Below are 27,961 nucleotides of genomic sequence, written 5' to 3'. Positions count from 1 at the left end.
TATCCTCAGGATAGGTCATCAGCATCTGATCGGTGGGGGTCTGACACCCGGGACCCCCGCCGGTCAGCTGTTCGAGAAGGCCTGGGTGCTACGGCCTTCTCGCTGCTTATCCTAGGCCAGTGACGTCACGACCATCGGTCATCCTCTAATGATCAGATGCAAACAGTCCATTCACACGTCCGTATGTATTTTGCGGATCCGCAAAACACAGACACCGGCAATGTGCGTTCCGCATTTTGCGGATGCGGACAGCACATTCCGGCCCCATTGAAAATGAATGGGTCCGCACCTGTTCCGCAAAATTGCAGAACGGATGCTGACCCATTTTGCGGACGTGGGAATGTTCCCTTATTCACACAATAGAATGTCCTGATATAACAGCCCTCATCCATAAGAGACCGTATTTTCGCATCGGTATCCGGATCGCACACAGACTGTGAGCAGACATGTGCATACAGCAGCCTCTATCACATAGGGATTGCACTTTCCAGCTCTTCCTCATGTTCTTGCTGATGGATGAGAGGTTTCTGCAAATGCACCTCGTCAGGGGGAGAACAATGAGCCCCATCCTCAGTCCATTATATAAGCACTCACCTTCAGTCCATCAGGGCCCATCTGTCCACTGTCCCCTTCGAGGCCTGGTTCCCCCTGCAGATACAGATCATGGTGAGTGAAAAAGTCCCAACATAAATGACTATACATACAGCATACGCTGATGACTGAACAATGGAATTGGGAACACGGTCACTTGTCATCATCAGGCGGGTCTCTGACCTCTAGGACCCCACAGTCCTAGGAATAAAGGGGATACAGCGCTGTGTCCACCTTCACTATTTTTCCTGTGCACAATAGCTCCTCGGACAACCACTCCGTATGGAACTATTGTGGCCCCATTTAAGTGAATGGTCACCCGACTGTGAAGGGTATAAGGGGATGCGGTGCTAAAGCAGTGCTGCATCCCGGTCATTCTCAGGATCACAGTGATGTCATATACTAGTGAAATGCCATTGATAAGATGGGAAATCCAAAATCCGGTGCTTAGTTGGAATGCCAAGTAAACAATGCCCAGCAGGGGGCACTATAGGACTGCTTAGGTTTTACTGCATAATGGTAGGCCTAACGGGAAAGTTGTCACATGCAGAGATCCTGCCCTCAAACCAATCGTACATTGCACTGGGGCAGGACTATGAGGGACCGTATGCGAAATGCAATTCTATAAGTATACTCACTCTCTGGCCTATGAGACCTTGTTCTCCGGGTATTCCCAATGGACCAATATCTCCCTGGGGATAGAACAATAGAGGTGATCAGCATCTACACCATCTACAATTTACAAAGGCAAGATCCAAACTGGAATTTAAAGGGACGTTAAACCCAATGATGAAAAGCTAGCATCGCCGTGCAGTTGAATGAGAATCCTTATTCCCGGGGTGGGAAGACTGTAGAGATCTTCGTAGCGATCACTGACAGGGAGTCAAGCTGGATGTCTGCCCACATTAGGTTCGCACGGCAAAATTACCGGAAGATTAGAAGCTGAAAACAGGTGGTTTTGGTGGAGGTTTCAGAGACGTTTTTACACGTTGCGTTTTTTTTTTTGGTCAAGGTTTTCCAGCTTCCCCATTGACTTCTATGAAATCCACAATCAAATCTGCTTCCAAGAAGTAACAGGTCCCTCCCCAAGTGTTCTTCTGAAAAAACCTCATCCCTTTCTAGTGGAGTTTTTAACATTAAAGTCAATGGGGGAAACCGTTGTGGATTTAGCCGCTGAAAATGCCCATTTTCCGCTGCTGAATCAGTGGCAGATTTTAGCCGTGTGAACATACCCTTACCCTACACACATAGGGGTGAGTATTGGCAGCTGCTGTATAGTGTCCCCGCAACAACACAAAGGACATAATTCCTATTAAAACGGTTTTCCAAGGCTATCCTCTGGACAGGTGATCAGTATCTGATCGGTGGGGGTCTGACAAAGCACCGACATTTGTAGCGCCATCCATTTGATAGTGGCTGTGCTTGGTATTGCAGCTCAGCCCTATTCACTTTGATGGGGCTGAGCTGCGCCTAGGCCATGAGACCGACGGAAGTGACGTCACAAACTGCGAGAAGGCCGCGGCGCTACTGTAAGCCTTCTCAAACTGCTGATTGACGGGGGTCCCAGGTGTCGGTCCCCCAGTAATCAGATACTGATGACCTATTCCCTGTCTTGGAAAACCCCTTTAAGAACAAGGAGAAGAAGCAGATTTCAGCATTGGGAACAGCTGAAGCCCCATTCTGGGCACGGGTTCATGTTACATGGAATTTTCTATATTAAAGCGCAGGTCCAAATCCAGACTTTTCTTTCTTCCTGTTTTTACACTATAAATATTCCTTGGTTTGTTGCTGTAAAGCTCTGACCCTTTGTTCAGAAAACAAACTACTGCTGTTCGACGCAGGGAACACGCTTGGGAAAGACATCTGTGTCCAAAGCAGACTCGAGGTCTCAGGCTATGCAATTCATGGATATGTGCAGCCCATGGAGCATGTGCAATATATCCAGAGCGCGTCCTCTGTCCAGCTGAGATAAGAGCCGCACGCTGGCAGCCGCTGAGAGCCGTCGGCTACTGTGAGCTTCCCATTTCAGAATGGCAGGACGGCGCACATCAATGGGGTTTTGTTCCCAAATAAAAGGACGGGCGGGGAGGACGGTTTGAGTTTCACCTCTGTCACAAAAGGGGAACAGTAGCTTCTGTCCTAAGCCAGGGACGGCTTGCCAAAAACAATGAAGTGGGGGGTTGACATAAAATGTAGAGGTACAATAAGAAGTATGAAGGCCGCATGACGTACCCTCCAAAATAAACAGGAGGACATGAAAAGCAAAAAGGCCTTTGGGATAAGACCAAAAGTCCATCACAAAGGTATCCAGCTGCTCTGGATCCCCAGGTGGTTAGGCTGCCCTGGTCACCTCTATCTCCAACAGAGCGCGGGGGACAAGAAGACAAACTATGCTCTGCTGGCGGCAAAACACACTGATGGGATGTACAAAATGTGGTCGTCTTGCTCCAGCGCATCTACCCTTAGAACAGCTTTGCAAAGTCTAGGTTAAAAAGTATCCCCATATTTTCTGTCTACAGTTCCCGTGTAGATCTGGGCGTCTCCAAGGTTACAGACTACAAACAAACCCTGCGTAGTCTGATCCCTCAGCCTTGTGTTACTGCCTACTATCTGTCCCTTACTTCTTGCCAACCTACCAAGTGTATGCTTAAAGTGTAACTGCCATTTCACTTCCAAAAATGAAATTCCTAACATATTCATGAAGCTGCATTTTTCAGCTAACTTTACCTTTCTGATGTTTGTATTCAGCCCTTAGCAACCATATTTCTCTGTGCCTCTATTTCAGCAACTTCCTAAGATGGCCTCTGCTGCTCTTCCTGTCATGATCTTTGCCCTTCCTTGAGGCCATCCTGTATTTCCCTCACTTCCCATAAGCCCTTGCTCTCCTCACATGAACTAGCAGGACCAATCAGAACGCAGATAACTTCCCACAGTACCCAGAGCAGTGTGTATCCTCGCATACAGCTAACCAGAGACAAGCCCTGCAATTACATTAAATACGTAAGCATTTATTTTAACCTCTTAATAGCCAGCTGTCCCTCATTCTCTTCCAGACTGACGGGGGTGGGGCTGCTTATATCTCTGGTTTGGTACCAGTGTGCTGTCCGCATCCGTGGTCCAGATAGAACATGTCCTAGTCTTGTCCGCAATTGCAATAGGCATTTTCCATTATGGTTGCAGCCATGTGCGGATCCGCAAAGCACCACGGCCGTCTGAATGGGCCCCTGAGTCTGCAATGCTCACCCATCAAACAGCTGATTGGCTGGAGTGCTGGAAATTTGACCCTTAATCATCTAATATCGATAACTTATCCTGAGGATAATCCATCAATATTTACCAGTAAGTCCAGGAAAATATCTTTAAAGGGGTTCTCCAGGCATTTTGTCTGATTTGCACAAGGTACTGGAGGACATTTTACATAGTAAACACTTTGCATAAATCATATTGTCTGCCATATCTTCTTGATGACTCTTACCACACAGATGAACCACTCACCTTCATTCCTAGTTCACCTGGTGGCCCTGGTTCTCCCTTTGCCCCTGGTGATCCCTAAAATGCAAAAAATAAATAAAAAATTGCACATTTGAAAAGCCTCTACCGGATATTCTAGTTATGCTACAAGTTCTGGCTACTGCATCCGACACGTGAAATAAGGGCGCTGTGTATTATAATCTGAGCTGTTTACTCACAAAGAGATGAAAATTAGACATGAAAGGAAGCACATCGCCATATGTGCTAGCGCCCTTTGATATGTCATACGTCTTTTTTGTCAGAATATTTGTGGAGGCCATGTACTTTTGTTGTGGCCCAGCAGTGCCTGCCTGGCGTTCTTTGGCCCCCCTAGAGGAAATGATGCTGAGGGCCCAGCCTCCATCTGTACAGAACATATGCAGCCCCAGTTGTTATCATTGTACACACCAGTCTGTGATGGTAAGTGATTGGCTCCACAGTAAACCACATAGGCTTGCGTTTCACCGACCTGGATCCCATTACTGTGTCAGAGCCTGAGCCCCTTGTGGGCAGGTCCAACCCCACGGCCCATTATAACTTGTTCTGATGCTGTTATTGCCATATGCTTTCAGCTCGAACAGAACAAAACATTTACATGGTGCCCTCCTTTTCATTTGCAGATCTGCTAGTTCTTGGGCTCCTCTTCTGTCATCCAGTATGGCCGCACCGCTTCTCAGACTACCTGATGCGCACACTGTGCTTCGGTAGCCTATGGCACTTCCTACTTGTCCTGCCCTGGTCTTGGATTGGTAGACACTGTTCATGTGAGCAGTGCCGGCCAATCCGAGAGCAGCAGGAAGTTTCCTGGACTACCGAATGCACAGTGTTCTCCAGATAGCCTGAGAAGCGGTGCGGCCATGTTGGATGGCAGAAGAGGAACCCGGGAACTGATGGACCTCCAGCTAAAAAGATGAAAAGGAAGGCACCAGGTAAGTGTTCTGCTCTTTCCCCAACCAGAGGATCACTTTGACAACGTGGGCGAGTTAGCCCTCTGACCCCTCAGCATTCATCGTCTCCGTACTTTACATGCCCAGCAGAGATCTCTGAGCACCACTGTGTTTTCAGCAAAGATTTAGGTACCTTTTAAGTTGCTTATTTAGTCGCACAAAATTCTGGCACAAAGTCAGCCAACTAATGGATATTATAAACTCGAAGACTAGACAGACAAAGATGCACCAAATTCATCATCCAGCATCAGCCACTTGGATAAGTCTGGCACATCTGTACACTGTCTAGTCTAAATTTACACTCTCTAAATCTTAGACAGTGTTAGTAAATCTGCCCCATTGTCTTTTAACCTCTGGCTGCGGATTTATGGTTAACGTCACCGCATATTTATGAGTACGAGGCGATGTCCCTGACGTAAGCGGCGAAGATGCTGCATAACCGGTGATGTGATGTGCACTGCTCCACGTTCTAGTACTGGCGATTAAAGTCAACTGTACAACAATGGTCTACTCCGCAACATTTGCCCCAGAAAAATCCGTATTGTCAGATCTGGGCTGTACCTGACCTTCACCAACACATACGCTCCGTTACTACCCAGCTCAGTTCATAGGTTCTCATCCTATCTCTAGTCTTCAGCTACAGAGGAAGTTCATGCAAGTTGTACTGGAGCCAGAACTCGGAGCCAGTTTTTCAATTCCTGACCCCTAATTGCCCTTTTGGGCTGAATTTCTAAAATGTAATGAGTTTATAATGGCCTTAACATTTGGTTTGTATGTTCATATTATTTAGGATAAACTCAAGAATGTGGAAACAATGTTCCCGACCATACTAAGCCAACCATGTGTCCACATGTAGAAGTGGTCACCTAGATGTAATAGAGGCGAAAGAAGACAGTTTAAGGGTACTTTCACACTAGCGTTATTCTTTTCTGGTATTGAAATCCGGTAAAGGGTCTCAATACCGGAAAAAAACGCATCAGTTTTGTCCTAATGCATTCTGAATGGCAAGCAGTCCGTTCAGTATGCATCAGGATGTCTTCCGTTCCGTCCCTTGTACGGTATTTTCCGGACAAAATACCGGGACACTACCGTACTTGCCGGGATGTATTAATAGAGATGTATTAATGCCAGATCCGGTAGCAAGTGTTCCGGAAATTGCCACGTCTAACGGATCCGGAAAAAAATGATTTCCGTTTGCATACGGTTTTCCGGATCCGAACACCACTAGTGTGAAAGTACCCTAAGGCAAAAGTGGGCAGGTACTCCAATTTTCCTTTGCACTACTTTTTGAGATCCTCAGTATATCTGAGGTTCCGCCAAAGACAAAAATGTCAAACTAATATATTCAAATGGTCAAGATCCCAATAAAGAGCATAAATCACACACATATTTGCTTTTAAAGTTTAGTATTTTTAAAAATTTGTATTTTTCAGTATTACCTTATGTCCAATTTCACCCAAAGCCCCGACAAGTCCTTGAGGTCCTGGTGGTCCCTAAAAAGTAGATGACTTTAGTTTGGAAATACCAACATGATATACTGGTGCTGTAATAAATATGCACAGAAAGAAGAAGAAACTTGGGTGACCCATCCCTGAATTCAACAACCCCAGAGGGACTGATTCAACGAACCAGCCAAAATGGTTTTTGGCTCTTGCAATGGGTTATAAGATGACTTCTAAGCTTGTCTATTGTAGTCTGGCTGGCTAATACCACATTATATAGGTCTGATACTTGTCACAGAAAGTGGGAAACGAAGGCCAAAAACAGGTCTGATACTGGTCATAGAAAACAGGAAACGAAGGCCAAAAGCAACCAAAAATGGTGCGTGATCCTCACCGGGTTCCCTGGAATTCCTTTTTCCCCCGATGAGCCAGAGGGTCCTGTTACACCCTGTAAAAATAGTATATGTGAATAAGACTGGTCAAGCGAAGATCAAAATGAACATCACTGTGTGGTCACTTACTGGAAAACCACGTGGCCCGACAGGTCCTCTTTCTCCCATCTTGCCCTGAATGTAAGAAACATCTTACTGTAAGTGTTTCACGCTCAATGATATTGTGCTCCATGTCTGTTATATTGGGATTTCCAAAAGCATTACATACCTGTTGCCCAACTGGTCCTTCTTTGCCCTGTGGTCCTTGAGGTCCCTAGAAACGGGATTTGTAACAGGTGAATATTATCTCAGAGACGTCACCAAGGTGGAATGATTACTTGAGACTTGGAGATACGGTTAATCAGTGGTCCATGGATGCATCGCGCATGTTATCTACAGATTTAATATGCTGCATATGGGGGAAAAAAGAGAGAAGCGGACAGGAAGGTACGACCGTCCAGGTGCTCCCCAGGGAGGCAAAACACTACGGCTCATCGTCCAGCATGCTCGGCCCCAGGATCACTTTTGATCAAGAAGATCAATGTGGAAAACAATATTTGGGCAGTGCTTCTCAAATCCAGCACGTACAAGGTAAGAGACTTTATTCTTCACAGAACAAAGCGTTTTGGGGCCACACTGGCTCCTTCGTCAGGTTCAATATACAAGAGACAAACAACAGCTCCAAATTAAAAGTTCAAATGGTGAATTTGGACTTTTAAATTGGAAATGTTGTTTGTCTATCTGACAAAGGGGCTTGTCTGGCCCCGAAACGCGTTGTTCTGTGAAGAATAAAGTCCCTCTTACAGGTACTTACCTTCTGCATCCTGGATTTGAGCAGCGCTGCTCACATATTGTTCTCCACATCGATCCTTAGGCCTCTTTCATACGAGCGTGACGGATCGGCTCCGGATGCGTTCAGCGAAACTTGCACCATTTTGCAAGCAAGCAAGTTCAGTCAGTTTTGTCTGCGATTGCGTTCAGTTGTTCCGTTTTTTCCCGCGAGAGTGCAATGTGTTTTTTAACGCTCGTGATAAAAAACTGAAGGTTTACAAACAACATCTCTTAGCAACCATCAGTGAAAAACGCATTGTATCCGCACTTGCTTGCGGACGCAATGCGTTTTTTTTTTACCGAAGCCCCATTCACTTCTATGGGGCCAGAATATAGAACATGCTGCGTTTTTCAAGCAACGCAGAACCGATGTGTGAAAAACAACGCTCCTGCACACAGACCCATTGAAATGAATGGGTCAGGATTCAGTGCGGGTGCTATGCGTTCACGTCACGCAACGGACCCGCGCGGAAAACTCGCCCGTGTGAAAGGGGCCTTGCAGATTTAATATGTATGTCTTGAAAGCAAGTAAAGAAGACGGGCAGAAGTAGTCAGGCTGCAAGAGGTTTTCCACGGATAAAATGTCATACTAGGTCAATTACCATTGATCCCAAAAACAGGAGGATCCTGTTGCAAATTCCTGGCTGAAAAGCTTACTCATTATTGAAGTGGGCAAAATGTAGAAGAGATTTGTAAAATGCTGGGCGCTGCAATTAGCTGCAATTTTGCCCTATGTTGACCTACACTATAACCACACATGCAACGCAATGTAAGTACGATACAGTGAGGTGCATTGGAGGTATGCGCCGAATCTGAAGGGTTAAAAAAAATCACACAGTCTACATAACAAGAGATGGACGTTGCTTCATGATACAGCAGAGCTGATGGCTTCATGTTTGCGTACTGGGGGTCAGGGTGACTATGACGGTGGATAAAGTGCTTGTCCCCAGTCTGCCTGAAGGCATCCTGGTACCATACAGACTGTCTGCGGGTGGCTTAGCAAGTCAATGACAAAGAACAACACCTCGGTGGGAACAGGAAGCTGCGAGACCCTCGCCATGTCCTCTCTACACAGACCCCCTCCCACGCAAGATCTGCTCTGTCACGGATCATGCAATTCTGCTACATCCCAAAATGTACTACTAACCGTGGGAAAAGGTACTCTACTCGTTGTGCAACTACTGCCCGTACCTCGCACGGCTTTCATGTAGCAGGTGCCATTCACACTGGAGGCATCCCGATAGGATATTCAAGTAGAGCATTGGGTCACAGGGCGGAACTCCTCCACAATACACCATTCATGGAGCGAGGGAGGAACACGCAGCTATTTCCACGTCAAACACATTTGTTTCTTTGGATTTACGAGAAATCTGAAACATTTCGAAAGGGCTGAAAGCGCCGGTGACCCCATTACTAGAATAAGGAAAGGCTGCCTCAAATATCGAAGCCTGAGGCCCTGGATGAAGATACCGGCTCTTCTGCTGCCCTACAGACACTAGACGACCGCAAGTCGGTGACCCATGATGGGGGTTGTATTCGGAAGTAAAGGCACAGGGGGGCAGACCAGCAGAAAATCAATGGGTTGACAAATTTCTATTAAGAACAGGAGTGGGCGCGTAGCTTCCTCAAACTGAATACAGGGTTGGGGGCATCTATCACGGCATGCAGAGCTAGGTGACAACCCCTGCGCAAAGGTCAGCCCCGCTGGTCGTCATTCAGCTCTCTATGATAATAGTCAAAAATCTAAGAACTGTATCTGTGGTGGAAATAGATACTGCCTTTAAAATGTCAAAGCCATACATGACTTAAAGGGAATGTGTCACCAGAAAAAAACGTATTTTTAAAGAATTTTTGGTATTACTATTAATTTTTGATAAAAAAAAAAAACTAAAATCCAGCAGATTCCGCACTAGCCATTAAGCCTAATAGGCGCCTCTTCTTGGTCTGTATATATCACTGTACTGTAGTTATCATTACAGGCAGGATTACAATGACAGATGTCACCTCTATGTATAGATAACATAGGATCCACCATTCACAATAGGTGATATCACAGCTTATCTATTCCCTCCTGACCTCAGGTCACAGAGCATGCCTAGAAAACTCTCCCATAGAAGTCAATGAATCCGCTCCTGTCCGTTGTGTCTATGGCCCATGGTGGCTGCTGTAAAGCACATCTCTAAAGGCTGTTAAAGGGGTATTCCCATCGGACACTGGGGGCATATCGCTAGGGACTTGCACCTATACTTAGAACGGAGCCCGCAAAGTGCCAGACGACTCACCGCGAATGCGCGGATACCCTCCATTCATTTCTATGGGAGGGGCACACTCGACTATTTTCGGACGTCCCATTGAAATGAATGGGAAGCGAACCACGCAAGCAGGGCCACCCTCCATTCACTTCTATGGGGCTTATGGAAATAGTCATCAGCTATTTTCGGCAGTCCCACAGAAGTGGATGGAGGGCGGCCGTGCATGCGTTGTGTGCCCTCTCTCACTTTGTGGTGGACTTCGTTCTAAGTACAGGTGTGGGACCCACGCCTATCAGACATTGAGGGCATATCCTAGCAATATGCCCCCAAGTGTCCAAGATGGGAATACCGCTTTAGGAACAGCTCAGGCAAGATGACCGCCCCCCATAATCATGTTGAGGAAACAGAATTACAAAATCTGCAATCAGAAAATACAAACAGATTTGTAAAAAAGGATATGCATTGCTATCTGGTTCCAACTGGCAGAAAAAAAAATTTGGTCACACATTCCCTTTAAAGTGTCGCCTACTTGAGTCTAAGGGATCATTCACATGAGCTTAGGGGCCAGTTATCAGGAACGAAGGCTTGTATGAAGAAACGCTCGTCCACGATAATTCACAAAACGCACATAAAATCAACGTCCGTTAGCACCAGTTTGTTCTGAGTAAATAGGGATGTACTGCAGACAAACAATGAAACTGTACAGGGATGAATGATCGTAGTAATGATCATTCATTCCCATACAGAGGGCTGATTGCTTCATGTAAATAATGCCCAATGAGTGGGAACAAATAGTTTTTTCCCGATCTGTATCGGCATATGTAAATGGACCCTTCAGGCAGACATTTCATCCTGAATAGTGAAGCACTGAATTATTCTTCATAGGGTAAGCAAAAGATGGTGGCCTACAGTACTGGAAGCCAGAATCAGTGGAGTAGAAAGGACTCACTATGCTCAGATAGTCATTGAGATATATGACATTTCAAGGGGTTTTTCTATTTCCAATCATCTGACATATAAATTAGAAATGTCTTTAGACCTGAGTAAAGGAGTCCGAATACTTGAGGCTGTGTTCACACTGGCATCATGGATTCTGTTATTACAGGAATCGGGAGGATAGCAGAGCAGGAGAAAGGGCGGCATGGAAAGTTAGGCTTTTTAGCACAGTGCACAGGGTCACCAATGAAAGATTTGATAGGGGGGCATTTACTAGAAGTTAATAGTCAGAGGACTTGTCACCACAAAAAGCAGTGCAATCTGACAGCACTATGGTATAGAGCAGGAGAAGCCGAGCAGATTGATATATAGACTTGTGGGAAAAGGTTCAGTAGAACCTGTAATTTCGACATTTATATTTCTGTTTTTTCCACCTCTTGTGAACAGCTATCGGTACAGAAGGGAAGGGTAACCAGTGCCTGACAGCTATCGGTACAGGAGGGAAAGGGTTATCACTGCCTGACAGCTATCGGTACAGGAGGGAAAGGGTTATCAGTGCCTGACAGCTATCGGTACAGGAGGGAAAGGGTTATCAGTGCCTGACAGCTATCGGTACAGGAGGGAAAGGGTTACCAGTGCCTGACAGCTATCGGTACAGGAGGGAAGGGTTATCAGTGACTGACAGCTATCGGTACAGAAGGGAGGGGTTATCAGTGCCTGACAGCTATCGGTACAGAAGGGAAGGGTTATCAGTGCCTGACAGCTATCGGTACAGAAGGGAGGGGTTATCAGTGCCTGACAGCTATCGGTACAGGAGGGAAGGGTTATCAGTGTCTGACGGCTATCGGTACAGGAGGAAAGGGTTATCAGTGCCTGACAGCTATCGGTACAGGAGGAAAGGGTTATCAGTGCCTGACAGCTATAGGTACAGGAGGGAGGGGTTATCAGTGCCTGACAGCTATCGGTACAGGAGGGAGGGGTTATCAGTGCCTGACAGCTATCGGTACAGGAGGGAAGGGTTATCAGTGCCTGACAGCTATCGGTACAGAAGGGAAGGGTTATCAGTGCCTGATAGCTATCAGTACAGGAGGGAAGGGTTATCAGTGCCTGACAGCTATCGGTACAGGAGGGAGAGGTTATCAGTGCCTGACAGCTATCGGTACAGGAGGAAAGGGTTATCAGTGCCTGACAGCTATCGGTACAGGAGGAAAGGGTTATCAGTGCCTGATAGCTATCAGTACAGGAGGAAAGGGTTATCAGTGCCTGATAGCTATCAGTACAGGAGGGAAGGGTTATCAGTGCCTGACAGTTATCGGTACAGGAGGGAGGGGTTATCAGTGACTGACAGCTATCGGTACAGGAGGGAAGGGTTATCAGTGCCTGACAGCTATCGGTACAGGAGGGAGGGGTTATCAGTGCCTGACAGCTATCGGTACAGGAGGGAAGGGTTATCAGTGCCTGACAGCTATCAGTACAGGAGGGAAGGGTTATCAGTGCCCGACAGCTATCGGTAAAGGAGGGAAGGGTTATCAGTGCCCGACAGCTATCGGTACAGGGAGGGAAGGGTTATCAGTGCCCGACAGCTATCGGTACAGGAGGGAAGGGTTATCAGTGCCTGACAGCTATCGGTACAGGAGGGAAGGGTTATCAGTGCCTGATAGCTATCGGTACAGGAGGGAAGGGTTATAAGTGCCTGACAGCTATAGGTACAGGAGGGAAGGGTTATCAGTGCCTGACAGCTATCGGTACAGGAGGGAAGGGTTATCAGTGCCTGATAGCTATCAGTACAGGAGGGAAGGGTTATCAGTGCCTGACAGCTATCGGTACAGGAGGGAGAGGTTATCAGTGCCTGACAGCTATCGGTACAGGAGGAAAGGGTTATCAGTGCCTGACAGCTATCGGTACAGGAGGAAAGGGTTATCAGTGCCTGATAGCTATCAGTACAGGAGGAAAGGGTTATCAGTGCCTGACAGCTATCAGTACAGGAGGGAAGGGTTATCAGTGCCCGACAGCTATCGGTAAAGGAGGGAAGGGTTATCAGTGCCCGACAGCTATCGGTACAGGGAGGGAAGGGTTATCAGTGCCCGACAGCTATCGGTACAGGAGGGAAGGGTTATCAGTGCCTGACAACTATCGGTACAGGAGGGAAGGGTTATCAGTGCCTGACAACTATCGGTACAGGAGGTAAGGGTTATCAGTGCCTGACAGCTATCGGTAAAGGAGGGAAGGGTTATCAGTGCCTGACAGCTATCGGTACAGGAGGGAAGGGTTATCAGTGCCTGACAGCTATAGGTACAGGAGGGAAGGGTTATCAGTGCCTGACAGCTATCGGTACAGGAGGAAAGGGTTATCAGTGACTGACAGCTATCGGTACAGGAGGGAGGGGTTATCAGTGACTGACAGCTATCGGTACAGGAGGGAAGGGTTATCAGTGCCTGACAGCCATCGGTACAGGAGGGAAGGGTTACTAGTGCCTGACAGCTATAGGTACAGGAGGGAAGGGTTATCAGTGCCTGACAGCTATCGGTACAGGAGGGAAGGGTTATCAGTGACTGACAGCTATCGGTACAGGAGGGAGGGGTTATCAGTGCCTGACAGCTGTCGGTACAGGAGGGAGGGGTTATCAGTGCCTGACAGCTATCGGTACAGGAGGGAGGGGTTATCAGTGCCTGACAGCTATCGGTACAGGGGGGAAGGGTTATCAGTGCCTGACAGCTATCGGTACAGGAGGGAAGGGTTACCAGTGCCTGACAGCTATCGGTACAGGAGGGAAGGGTTATCAGTGCCTGACAGCTATCGGTACAGGAGGGAAGGGTTACTAGTGACTGACAGCTATAGGTACAGGAGGGAAGGGTTATCAGTGCCTGACAGCTATCGGTACAGGAGGGAAGGGTTACTAGTTACTGACAGCTATCGGTACAGGAGGGAGGGGTTATCAGTGACTGACAGCTATCGGTACAGGAGGGAGGGGTTATCAGTGCCTGACAGCTATCGGTACAGGAGGGAGGGGTTATCAGTGCCTGACAGCTATCGGTACAGGAGGGAAGGGTTATCAGTGCCTGACAGCTATCGGTACAGGAGGGAAGGGTTATCAGTGCCTGACAGCTATCGGTACAGGAGGGAGGGGTTATCAGTGACTGACAGCTATCGGTACAGGAGGGAGGGGTTATCAGTGCCTGACAGCTATCGGTACAGGAGGGAAGGGTTATCAGTGCCTGACAGCTATCGGTACAGGAGGGAAGGGTTACTAGTGACTGACAGCTATAGGTACAGGAGGGAAGGGTTATCAGTGCCTGACAGCTATCGGTACAGGAGGGAAGGGTTACTAGTGACTGACAGCTATAGGTACAGGAGGGAAGGGTTATCAGTTCCAGACAGCTATCGGTACAGGAGGGAGGGGTTATCAGTGCCTGACAGCTATCGGTACAGAAGGGAAGGGTTATCAGTGCCCGACAGCTATCGGTACAGGAGGGAAGGGTTATCAGTGGCCGACAGCTATCGGTACAGGAGGGAAGGGTTATCAGTGCCCGACAGCTATCAGTACAGGAGGGAGGGGTTACTAGTGACTGACAGCTATCGGTACAGGAGGGAGGGGTTACTAGTGACTGACAGCTATCGGTACAGGAGGGAGGGGTTATCAGTGCCTGACAGCTATCGGTACAGAAGGGAAGGGTTATCAGTGCCAGACAGCTATCGGTACAGAAGGGAAGGGTTATCAGTGCCAGACAGCTATCGGTACAGGGAGGAGGGGTTATCAGTGCCCGACAGCTATCGGTACAGGAGGGAAGGGTTATCAGTGACTGACAGCTATCGGTACAGGAGGGAAGGGTTATCAGTGCCTGACAGCTATCGGTACAGAAGGGAGGGGTTATCAGTGCCTGACAGCTATCAGTACAGGAAGGAGGGGTTACCAATGACTGACAGCTATCGGTACAGGAGGGAAGGGTTATCAGTGCCTGACGGCTATCGGTACAGGGAGGAGGGGTTATCAGTGACTGACAGCTATCGGTACAGGAGGGAGGGGTTATCAGTGCCTGACAGCTATCGGTACAGGAAGGAGGGGTTACCAATGACTGACAGCTATCGGTACAGGAGGGAGGGGTTACCAGTGAATGACAGCTATCGGTACAGGGAGGAGGGGTTACCAATAACTGACAGCTATCGGTACAGGGAGGAGGGGTTATCAGTGAATGACAGCTATCGGTACAGGAGGGAGGGGTTACCAATAACTGACAGCTATCGGTACAGGGAGGAGGGGTTACCAATGACTGACAGCTATCGGTACAGGGAGGAGGGATCAGACATTGACAGCTATCTCTGTATGCACACTTATGTACACAATGCATTCAGTCACTGATAACACTTCTCTCCTGTACTGATAGCTGATGGAAAAAGCAAAGATAAAATGTAAAAAATTACAGGGTTTACGGAATCTTTTTCCATAAAACTATACCTCAATCTGCTCAGCTCCCCCTGCTCTATCACATCCTGCCTTTAGATTGCATTTTGTGGTGACAGGTCCTCTTTAATGCACCCAACAGCATTAGAGGATCTTATAGGTATAAAGTTGTGACAGATCCTGATACTGCACAAATTCCATCTGGAGAAATGAAAAACCAACAAAGTCTAGTTAATGCCTTCGTCTTGACATATAAGACTAGTGGACAATATGGTGCCTGGTGGAGGTGCCCTAGAGGCCTGTGGTATGGACCCCTAGGGGCCCTGGGTAGTGTCATGGAGATTTTACATATTAACCTCCACCTTTCTTCAAACCACACGATGGAATAGGGAGGAAAACTCAGACAATGTCAATGGGCAGCTTTATACTCCAGGAAGCATAAATCTATTTAGCAGGGTCCTCACACAGACCCCAAAACAAAAATTCCAAAGGCTACTCCAGGGATCTTTCTCGTGATCCATTTATACCCAGAATTGTGATCCTGACAAGGGGACATCCTATGTCCGTCTAGAAGAAAAAAAAAGGTTTCTACACAAACACAGAAGAGGATTCTTTACGGTAAGAGCAGTGAGACTATGGAGCTCTCTGCCTGAGGAGGTGGTGATGGTGAGTTCACTAGATCTAGAGAGTTGTTCTGATTCCAAGATTGTGAATTGGAAAGTTTTTTTTTTTGGTCTTCCTCTGGATCAACCACGCAGGATAAAAGGCTGGACCTTGGTAACGTGTGCCCTTTGCTTCTCAAAATTCCTAGGTAATCTAACGGGATGAGGAGTGATTTACCACCATGGCTGATTCATGGAGACCGTCAGCTCTGGATACATTATAAATGTGCTCGGTGACATCTTGAATCTATTGGATATCCTTCTGTTCTTACACTAGAGGTCAGACATAGCACGTGGGAAAATTCTAGAACAGACTGAGGAGCAAACCAGTGAAACCAGTAGACGGAGACTCCATGCTAGGTGGTGGTCTACTGTGTGCACGGACACTTCAAGGAACTTATCAATAATGAAATGTAGATGCAAGTCCGCTCGTTCTGATCTTCAGGAGACAAGGACAGAATTATGCAATGCAATCACAACCCTCTGAATTCCTACTTCAGCCAGAAAAAGCACACAGCCGCCGCCTGGTATCTGCCAGCTGAGTGCCTATCCCTGTACAGTCCTAGCTGCCGGCTCGGCACTGTAAATGGAAAAGCTTTCTTTATTTCTAATTTTTTTATTTTTTTAAAGCGACTGAAATAAACATTCAGCCCTATTTCTACTGGCAGGCATCTGAGGTCCTGAGAACGGGCCCTTGTTCTAAACTAGCTAGAAGAGGCACCAAGCTGGTAAAATCTGTGCAGCTGGCATTGACTACTACACCTCTCAACAGTCACCTGGCCGAGCCTGCTGGGAGGTGTAGTAGAACAAATGCCAAAGATGGACATGTTCACCAGGTCGTTTGTAAAGTTTGAAAGAAGAAAATGCCTAGTATAGGTAAAAAAGGGTTAAACCTATACATCCCAAAAGCTCCAGGCGTGATGCATAGCGTAAAGTTCCTACATCTGCAGGACCTGATGCTTTTTAAGAAAGAGTGGGCACCTGAAAGGGCACTTACCTTGGTACCTGGCAGCCCAGCTCCTCCCGTTGGTCCATCAGGGCCTCTGGCACCCTGAAAAAGAGGAGAGTTGAGATGCAATATGAAAAGTGATCAGCAGGTGTCTCCCGTGTTCTACCCAAAGCTGCTTTACATGGGGCCCAAGTCAAAAGCCCCCTTGTCCTGCTTTCCTCCCACTTGTAGCCCAGGCACTCAACCCTCCTCCCCCACTCCTTTCCCCTCGGCCTGCTTGGAGAGGGGCGAAAAAAACAAAAACAAACAGCTGTGTCCTTTTACTCTCATCCCGCGGCCGGCCCCTGATGACGGCTTTTTCACTAATCCAGGCTTGAGCCTCAGTTTTCTCCTGATCAGCACCACATAGAAAGGAGTCGGGGCTCGGGGACGGACATGCAAGAGGCTTAAAATGAATGGGTAGAAGGTGTCTATGGGCCTAAGCTTAGGGTGAGAATCTAACTGTAGAACAAGCTAGCAACACGCGACACGTTACATACATCGATTCCGGGGTATCGGAGTTATACCGGGGAGGATAGTCGTAGCCGAGCATTCAGTTTGGAGGGGCCTAGTGCCACGATGCAGGAACCGCTCTCCAATAAACTGAGCGTTTGTGACATTTACAATGACTTGTGGAAGAACGCGAGCCAAGGAAAAGAAAGTCGTACGAGTCGCGCGAAGTGGCGTACTGCAGCTTGACTTGTGCGACCCTTTTACGCAGTGAATCATAAGGCAGAGGTCAAAGTCTCTTAAAGTAGATTAGCGTTCCTTGAAGGGAATGGCGAAACTACAAACTCCCGTGGGCTGTTAGGGCATGCTGGGAGTTGGAAAACCACCAGTCGGAGACCACATGTATAAGCCAGTTTAACTAAGCCAGGGATCCAGCTGTGGTGAAACTACGACTCCCAGCATGCACAACTGCTTGGCTCTTTTCAGATCTCCCATAGAAGTGAATGGAGCATGGTGGGAGTTGTAGTTTCACCACAGCTGGATTGCTGGAGGTTGCTGATCCCGCAACTAAGCTCTTCTCCAGGAGGATAAATATCTATTGAATGTCTGGCCCTTGGGAAGACCCAGGAATGGCTGGTCTCTTGCTTATGGAAAAGATTCTGTTTTTTGCTTATATACCAAGTCCCTGTTTCAAGGGTCAGACATTGACATGTAGGACAGCCATCCAATAGGTGGCACTAGAGAGCCAGCTTTTGTCCTCCTGGAGAAGAACTCTTTTTCCCAGGGAGCATTCCCGGGCCTTTAAGTCTCCCTACGCCAACTTGGTGGTCTCCGCGAAGACAAACTTAATTCCTCAAAGTCCTTTTCTGTACTCAATTAAGTATGAAAGAATTCCACTTTGGAACAAGTACTATTCCTGAAGCCATAAAAGATGGCCGCCCCCCTCTTCTACTAGTTGCTCAACTAAACGGTCTTTTATTATGTTGCCGATGTAACGCGCCGCTTCTCAGCGCCTGGAGGGAACTGGGAATAATAAATTGCAGGTTCATCTGTGGAATACATTAGCGTACAGCACAAAACGCTGAGGATGAGAGGAGTGATGGTTATATGGAGCAATTGGCTACACCCAGTCTTCTAGTATTGAAACATACCTACCTATGTAAATAACAGACCTGGTCACAGAACTGCACTGGTATTAGAGCAGCAGTTTGTGCTTCACAGAGCAGCTCTTCCTATTATAACCGAGGACAGGAAGGCTGTAAGCACAGTCAGCCATTGTGTAGGGACTTCCTGTTCTCTTCTTCCTTCCATGCCTACCTATACCTGCAGATAGTCCTACTCATCTCCATGTGTATACTTTGATTAAAGAGGACCCATCACCTCTCCTAGTTGCTCAGTTACATCCATACATTTTGAGCCCTTTCATTAGGAGTAGCTGAGTCATGTCATCCACAGTCTGACCACCAGTCCACATCTTTCTCTGCTCTGTAGAAAGCCGGTAAGTCTCTCCTGTGTTGCTGACTTTCTGTAAACTATTAAACCCCTTCTGGCAGCTCTCAACCTCCCCTTCCCAAGAAGCTCCACTCTCCTTATTTCTCTGTGCGTCCTCTAATGTAAAGAATGCCGTTGGAGATACCACAGATATAATTTCTGCCCTCTCCAAGAAACCAGCAATGATAAAATAGGTGATCCTCTACAATGATTAGCTAGAGTTGTAAAACTACCCTGACTCACGTTGTCTCAACTATCTATGACTGAAGTGCAGAATCTCCAGTGTATCCTATAATTAGCAACTTCACTCTGCTCCCCCTGCTTTATTTACGCGGGCCGACTGTCGGGAAGGAAGCGTTCCTTCCCGACAGTCGGCTGCTTGTTCAGTTTACATGCAGCGATCTCTTTCACTGTATGAGGACAAGGGATCGCTATTGCAACCTCATATAAAATCATAGTTTCTGAGCAGTTCGCTGTTTAGACAGCACGATCTACTGCTCAGAAGCCATGATCGGTGGTGCCTGCATAAACAACAGGATCACCCGATGAACAAGTGTTTTGCTCATTCAGCGGGTGATCGGTGGCACACTTACATGGTCAGATTGTCGGGAATGACCGTTCACAGGAACACTCATTTCTAATAATCTGCTGTGTAAATGCACCTTGAGAGATGACAAGGAGAAACTTAATCACAAGCAGGAGGCAGGGGAGACAGGCTGAAACAACATCACATAGGAATACAATAGACTTTGCAGTGTGACTTAGGGGACAGCAGTTCCCTGTCACTGCTCAATCACTTGCTCACCTTAATCACTGGGATTTTCATCCTGATGGCCTATCCTCAGGAGCCAAGATGGCAAACAGCCCCTAAATGGCACAACAACTGAAACAGGTACAGTGCCTTGCAAAAGTATTCACCCCGCTTGACCTTTTTCGTATTTTGGTACATTACAGCCTTAAGTTCAATGTTTTGTTAATCTGAATTTCATGTGATGGATCAGAACACAATAGTCTGAGTTGGTGAAGTGAAATGAGAAAAATATATAAATAAAACTATTGTTTAGAAATAGAAAACAGAAAATTGGCATGTGCGTATGTATTCACCCCCTTTGTTAGGAAGCCCATAAAAAGCTCTCATGCAACTAACTACCTTCAGAAGTCACATAATTGCACATCTAAGTGTCACATGATCTGTCATTACATGTACACACCTTTTTTGAAAGGCCCCAGAGGCTGCAACACCTAAGCAAGAGGTATCACTAACCAAACACTGCCATGAAGACCAAGGAACTCTCCAAACAAGTAAGGGAGAATGTTGTTGAGAAGTACAAGTCAGGGTTAGGTTATAAAAAAATATCCAAATCTTTGATGATCCCCAGGAGCACCATTAAATCTATCATAACCAAATGGAAAGAACATGGCACAACAGCAAACCTGCCAAGAGACGGCCGCCCACCAAAACTCCCAGACCGGGCAAGGAGGGCATTAATCAGAGAGGCAGCACAGAGACCTGAGGTAACCCTGGAGGAGCTGCAGAGTTCAACAGCAGAGACTGGAGTATCTGTACATAGGACGACAATAAGCCGTACGCTCCATAGAGTTGGGCTTTATGGTAGGGTGGCCAGAAGAAAGCCATTACTGGCAGAGTGGCCATTACTATCAGCTAAAAACAATAAGGCGCGTTGTGAGTTTGCGAGAAGGCATGCGGGAGACTCCCAAAATGTATGGAGGAAGGTGCTCTGGTCTGATGAGACTAACATTGAACTTTTCGGCCATCAAAGAAAACGCTATGTCTGGCGCAAACCCAACACATCACATCACCCAAAGAACACCATCCCCACAGTGAGACATGGTGGTGGCAGCATCATACTGGGGGGACTGGGAAACTGGTCAGAGTGGAGGGAAAGATGGATGGTGCTAAATACAGGGATATTCTTGAGCAGAACCTGCACCACTCTGTGCGTGATCTGAGGCTCGGACGGAGGTTCACCTTCCAGAGGACAATGACCCCAAACACACGGCTAAAGCAACGCTTGACTGGTTTAAGGGGAAACATGTAAATGTGTTGGAATGGCCGAGTCACAGCCCAGATCTCAATCCAATAGAAAATCTGTGGTCAGACTTAAAGATCGCTGTTCACAAGTGCAAACATCCAACCTGAAGGAGCTGGAGCAGTTCTGCAAGGAGGAATGGGCAAAAATCCCAGCGGTAGGATGTGGTGACTGCTCCTAGAGACTTATCCAAAGCGACTTGGAGCGGTGATTGCCGCAAAAGATGGCTCTACAAAGTACTGACTTTAGGGGGGTGAATAGTTATGCACATTGACTTTTTCTGTTATTTTGTCCTATTTGTTGTTTGCTTCACAATAAAAAAAATCTTCAAAATTGTGGACACGTTCTGTAAATTAAATGATGCAAATCCTCAAACAATCCGTGTTAATTCCAGGTTGTGAGGCACCAAAATACGAAAAAAAGTCAAGGGGGGTGAATACTTTTGCAAGGCACTGTATATACAAGAGCTGCAATATTATCCTTTAGTAACAGCCTATACTGCACCGTATAGGCAAAACATTTTTCTTCAAATCATGTGGTTTATTAAGGGGGTCCTACAGGAGGGTATTGCCTTTGATAGACTGGTGTCATCGCCACCTATGCTGTGGAGCCATTGTCATCCAACTGCCTGGATGATGCTATCGATCTACTATACAGTATACTCAGCTGCCCTATAAACATCTGCTATGCAGCAAGCCTTGAAGTATTATTGTGTGGTATCCATTACCAGCTACGGGGCACGATACTGAACTGTGACACTTCCCCGACAGTCTGCAGGACCTACAGGTGGTCTATAAGTGCACTATGGCCTCTGGCAGTAGAAGGGTTACAGGACGCGTTTCAGGGACATGGGCCTCATTTCTGGTTTCCTTCCTATACTAAGCCGGCAGCATTTGGATTCTGTAAGCGAAGGCTTCATGGAAAGCATGAGTCGCCTGTGTCTACACGGGAACAAGGATTTGCACTTACATAAACCTGACGGATATATTCTGGGGTCAGGGACATTACACTCGCACAATTCTTGGGATCTTTTGGAGTAGGAAAATGTATGATGGCCATAACCTAATATTTTCCTGCAAAATGGAAATGTCAAGCCAGGTATGCCTGGAGGCTGCTGAAAGATCGGCTCATCCAATACGGCAGGGAAAGAATGATCTAACGGGAGCTGTGTGCGTCACCTCTCCAACTACAGCCTGACGTTTTTCAATGGGTTATTCCTGCGGTATACATCCGAGGCGTCTTCTGCTGTGGAATTTTGGAGTGGAAACCGACCTCCTATTCATTTCAGTGGGAAGCAGCGCTGAGGCTTAAGGGCTCATGCACACAAACGTATTTTCTTTTTCCGTACTCGTTCAGTTTTTTTGGCGGACAGTATGCGAAACTATTCACTTCAATGGGTCCGCAAAAAAAAACGCAAGTTACTCCGTGTGCATTCTGTTTCCGCATGTCCGTGTTTCCGTTCCGCCAAAAAATAGAACATGTCCTATTACTGTCCGCATTATTGACGAGCATAGGACTGTTCTATTAGGGGCCAGCTGTTCCGTTCCGCAAAATACGGAATGCACACGGATGTCATCTGTATTTTTTGCGGATCGCAAAATACACACGGTTGTGTGCATGAGCCCTAAAGCTGAGGCCGCGCCTAGAAGGAACACGTCCGTTCTCAGCACGGCTGCGGCTTTAAACCGCTGCTCAGTGTTCTTCAGCGCTGCCTTCCCCAGAAATGAATGGGGGAGGAAACACTGGTGTGTTTTTGGCGCACCTGTCCACACCAAAATTCTGCAGTACATCTCGCCTTGTGAATGGCCCCTAACTTCATTATTTTCCATCAGTCTGAACAGCTATTAAAAACATTTAAGCGGACGGACATCACCTTTAGGGCTCATGCAGACGGCCGTTGAACAGCCGTGCCCGTAGTGCGGCCTGCAAACAGCGGATCCGCAATATACAGGCACCGGCTGTTTGAGCAACGCATCACAGATGTGGACCCATCTGTTTTTGCGAATTGTTTTTGCGGTGCAGATGGATTATGGACCCATTCAAGTTGAATGGTTCTGGATCCATCTGCGGCAGCCGCACGGATGGTGCCCGTGCTTTGGGGACCGCAAATTGCAACGGCCGTCTGCATGTGCCCTTAAAAGGATGTTCAGCTGATGATTATTTAAAAAAAAAATCAGAATGGCATAAAAAACACCTCACCGATCCCCCACTACTCCCATTTTGAAACCTCCTGGGACCCTGCCAATTTGTTTCTTCCACATCCCTGCCGGAGCAATAACCGATTGAGTGGAGAACAGTTGAGCCCTTTAAAGGGTTTCTGTCACCGGATTTAACCCTATTAAGCTAGATGACAATAGCGATGTCCTAATATCAGCTAAACCTAACTCGCCTATTCCTACTTTTATCTATGCCCCCGTTACGCCAGAAATCTAACTTTCAGAATATGGTAATCAGTGATGGCCAGTTCGCATTGTTCGCCCGCCAACATATGCGGGCTGCCATCTTTTTTCACAAGTCCGGCGAGGCACAGGTAAGCCCTTACCTGTGCCTGTGCGCGAGCGGGTCTGAAAACAAGTGCGGTCAGCGGGAGCAGGCAGTTCCGAGAACAGCCACCGGGGGCCTTCATCGGGCTGTTCTCGGAACTGCCTGCTCCCGATGCCCGCATTTGTTTTCAGACTGGCTCGCGGCACAGGTAAGGGCTTACCTGTGCCTCGCCGGACTTGTGAAAAAAGATGGCAGCCTGCATATGTTCGCGGGCGTACAATGCGATCTGGCCATCACTGATGGTAATTAGCCTCTAGGAGCGGGGGGGGGGGGGGCGTTGTTCCTACTCCTAGAGGCTCTGTTCTCCCACCTTTGTCGCCCCCCTCCAAGTCCTGATTGACAGGGCCAGGCCGCGCTCGCATCTGTCTGCCAGCCCTGTGCTCCGGTGAAATCTCACGCCGTTCAGTATTAAGCGGCGCAGGCACGGTGAGGAAGCTGGCAGCGTGCGAGCATCTTTCCCTCAACGCGCTGAATGCTGAACGGCGCGAGATTTCACCAGAGCACAGGGTTGGCAGACAGATGCGAGCGCTGCTGGACCGTGTCAATCAGGACTTGGAGGGAGAACGGAGCCTCTAGGAGCAGGAACAACGCCGCCCCCCCCCCCCCCCCCCCTGCTCCTAGAGGCTAATTAGCATATTATAAAAGATTTCTGGCGTAACGGGGGCATAGATAAAAGTAGGAATAGGCTAGTTAGGTTTAGCTGAAGCTCTGAAGGTGCCGCAGATCCCGCTGTATATGAATGAGGCTCAGGCCGCTTTGACAAAGGAACGATTCTTCAGCGATGGAGAGTGCGAGGCAGCTGCAGGAAGAGGCTGATGAGGAGGTGAGACAAGAAGCTCGGTGTTCAGAGCCCGTCCGCAACGCCCGGCCTCACACCCATTTATCACTGGCCCTGTGTGCACACTAAAAGTCATCATTCAAGACCCAGCAAAAACAAACAGGCAGCAGAAGCTTCTCCTGGTGGAAACATCTCCTATCAGGACCAAAGAAGCACAAGAAAACGCAGCCACTCCAGACAACCTCTTCTTTGTCAGCGCCTGACAGAATTCCTTCTTTTCAGAACACATTCCCGAATTTTGGGAGGGAGATTTCCTTCCTGGCAGCTGCCGGGAATTCGACAATTTAAAAAAAATAAAAAGACACTTGCGGAAAAACCTTAATGGGGATGCCCATCTTTTAGCGCCTCTTTGTACAGCTGAGTAACTTTGTAAATACATTGCATTCCTTATCGCGCACAGATCCTGAATGATACTCCAGAGCTGCATGCACAATTCTGCCAGTTGTTATTGGAAACAGATCGCACTTGTCATCAGACAGGTCCTTAGCTGAGCTTCTGTACTGCAATGGGACAGTTTTCCTACCTTAGATTACTATCCTTATCAGGATACAAGTCATCATGCACACAATGAGGCAGTTAGAAATGCTGGGAGATTTCAGCACTGAAGCCTGCAGAATTATGAATGTAACTGAGGTGAATAACACTGGCTGTAACAAGTGGGGGTCCAAACCCTTGGATTACTTGCTCATCAATATTAAAGGGGTTGTCCCACAAAAAACATTCTACATTTTTCAAACCAGCACCTGGATCTGAATACTTTTGTAATTGCATGTAGGGATGTCACGATACCAAAATTTGTATTCGATTTCGATACCATAAAAAAGCATTGCGATACTCGATACCACACGGAAAAAATAAAACGCCAAAAAAGCCGTGTGCATTCCGCATATTATGTTACGTCCGGCCCATAATCGAACAGTCCTATTCTAGCTTCTGGGGGGACAAAGTGACTACAAAATGGCGAATTACGCAGTTTTTATTTTTATTTTTTTTCTGTTACGGCGTTCACCGCATAGGAGATATTTTTTTATATTTTAATAGTTTGGTCTTTTCGGACGTGGCGATACGTAATATGTTTATTTTATATGTAAAATTGGGAAAGGGCGTGATTTATACTTAATATTTTGGTGTTTTTTTTACTTTTTATTTAATAACTATTTTCCCCCTTAGGGGCTGGAACCTCAGATCTTTTAATCCCTTGTCCTGGTCACCCTGATAGAGCTCTATTAGGGTGAATAGGACTTCACACTCTCCCTGCTGCAGCAGGGATGTTACCATGGCAGCCAGGGCTTCAGTAGCATCCTGGCTGCCATGGTAACCGATTGGAGCCCCAGGATTACACTGCTGGGGCTCCGATCACAACTGCCACCAAGGCGGAGGAAGGGACCCTGTGGCCACTGCCACCAATGATTTACTGGGGGGGTTGGGAGGGCGCACTGTGCTACCAATTATTTTATACTGGGGGGGAGGGGGGGGGGCGCGCACTGCGCCACCAATGTTTTTAAACCATTAATACAAATACAGGAGGTGGGTGCAGCACCTGAGGGGTTAACTGCCGCTGATAGCAGCTCCCTGTCATAGAGGCCGGGTGCCGACTATGTGTTTCTGCAGCCGGCACCGCCTCCTGTATTTGTATTAATGAGTTACTTATCTTCATTGGTGGTGCAGTGACCACAGCCCCTCCCCTCCTCCGCCCCTCTCTCTTCTCACTGGTTGCAGCGGCACAGGGGGGACAGAGAGAGTGAGTGACTCCTCCTCCCCTGTGCTGCTGAGGGAACATGGAGCGCGCTGAGAGTAGCACGCTCCATGTTCTCTGATACTAGGCTGCACTACCAGTAAATGGCAAATCCCAGTATCGAATCGATACTGGTAAAAAAGTATCGATTGGGTATCGATAATTTGATACCCGGTGCAACCTTAATTGCATGTAATTAAAAAGTTTAGTATAGCCGCTGAGCTATTCACTGAAATCTGTCTAGCGCCACCTGCTGTTTGCTCTTTTTCTGATTTCTCTGTCCTGCTCAGTGACAGGGAAGCACATGCTCAGTTCTATCCTTCGACTGCCGCCAGCTGCAGCAGAAAGGACATGCCCTCCTGGAAATAGCGAACGACCCTTGAGCTGCCAGCTTAAAATAAATCTAGCAGAGCAATTGCAGCAATGAATGGGGAGATCTCTGGACCAATGTGAGGTTTTTTACATTACTCAATGAGTGGATAGTAGGACTTAAAAAATGCCCAAACCATCAGCCTTCGTGCCATTAGGGTGCACTGCTAATGGCACTTACACTAAAGTGCTTCTATAGCACTGAGTTTGTATATGCTTTCTGTTCTATATGAGGTTTACATTTACATTTGGGGCCCACATTGCTTCTACAGTTCGCAATCTGTAAATGACACAACACATTTTTTATGTAAAACTGTCCGTAAGTGCTCTACTCACTGCCGGCCTCAAGGTGGCACTGTTGCGGAGCAATCACAATTTTGCAAATCAAAACCATTTTTTGAAGGAGAAATCACCGACAACTTCTTCATACACAACCCCATTAATAGAGGGGTGGTCCGGCTCTATGCCACTTGGGTTATGGCCTAGAAAAGAAGTCCTTTTTGCTATTTACAGACCAGGTGACGGGCGATGCTGAGCCACATTCAGTACGAATTACAACCAGAACAAATGAAGTCACAAAGCAGAAACATTTTGCGTAAAGAATGCCAATTGGCAGATCTGCATTACTGACCGTAGTGCCAAGAGCCTGTGATATGATCCTGAACCAGCTGCCAGTGATATGGATCTCAGCCTGGTACCAGCTGCCAGTGATATGGATCTCAGCCTGGTACCAGCTGCCAGTGATGTGGATCTCAGCCTGGTACCAGCTGCCAGTGATATGGATCTCAGCCTGGTACCAGCTGCCAGTGATATGGATCTCAACCTGGTACCAGCTGCCAGTGATATGGATGTTAGCCTGGTACCAGTGCTATGGATCTTAGCCTGGTACCAGCTGCCAGTGATATATGGATCTCAGCCTGGTACCAGCTGCCAGTGATATGGATCTCAGCCTGGTACCAGCTGCCAGTGATATGGATCTCAGCCTGGTACCAGCTGCCAGTGATATGGATCTCAGCCTGGTACCAGCTGCCAGTGATATGGATCTCAGCCTGGTACCAGCTGCCAGTGATATGGATCTCAGCCTGGTACCAGCTGCCAGTGATATGGATCTCAGCCTGGTACCAGCTGCCAGTGATATGGATCTCAGCCTGGTACCAGCTGCCAGTGATATGGATCTCAGCCTGGTACCAGTGATATGGATCTTAGCCTGGTACCAGCTGCCAGTGATGTGGATATTAGCCTGGTACCAGCTGCCAGTGATATGGATCTTAGCCTGGTACCAGCTGCCAGTGATATGGATCTCAGCCTGGTACCAGCTGCCAGTGATGTGGATATTAGCCTGGTACCAGTGCTATGGATCTCAGCCTGGTACCAGCTGCCAGTGATATATGGATCTCAGCCTGGTACCAGCTGCCAGTGATATGGATCTCAACCTGGTACCAGCTGCCAGTGATATGGATCTCAACCTGGTACCAGCTGCCAATGATATGGATT

At 47.5% G+C, this 27,961-nt stretch overlaps 1 protein-coding gene across 1 annotated transcript in view; it reads right to left on the bottom strand.

Annotated features, from left to right (window-relative positions):
* The window catches only part of COL27A1 (collagen type XXVII alpha 1 chain), a 282,597-nt gene that overhangs the window by 65,137 nt on the left and 189,499 nt on the right, over positions 1 to 27,961 (bottom strand). Inside the window, exons 29-36 of the mRNA XM_040404975.1 lie at positions 16,999 to 17,052; positions 7,151 to 7,195; positions 7,012 to 7,056; positions 6,885 to 6,938; positions 6,488 to 6,541; positions 4,087 to 4,140; positions 1,230 to 1,283; positions 595 to 648 (exon numbers count right to left, since the gene is read on the bottom strand). Coding sequence (XP_040260909.1) covers positions 595 to 648; positions 1,230 to 1,283; positions 4,087 to 4,140; positions 6,488 to 6,541; positions 6,885 to 6,938; positions 7,012 to 7,056; positions 7,151 to 7,195; positions 16,999 to 17,052 — 414 coding nt within the window. The remainder of the gene's footprint in view (positions 1 to 594; positions 649 to 1,229; positions 1,284 to 4,086; positions 4,141 to 6,487; positions 6,542 to 6,884; positions 6,939 to 7,011; positions 7,057 to 7,150; positions 7,196 to 16,998; positions 17,053 to 27,961) is intronic.

The sequence above is a fragment of the Bufo bufo genome, chromosome 8 (genome assembly GCF_905171765.1).
Source record: "Bufo bufo chromosome 8, aBufBuf1.1, whole genome shotgun sequence".
Lineage (NCBI taxonomy): Eukaryota > Metazoa > Chordata > Amphibia > Anura > Bufonidae > Bufo > Bufo bufo.
The sequence above is the reverse complement of the archived record's forward strand: the minus strand, read 5'-3'. Positions and strand labels throughout refer to the sequence as shown.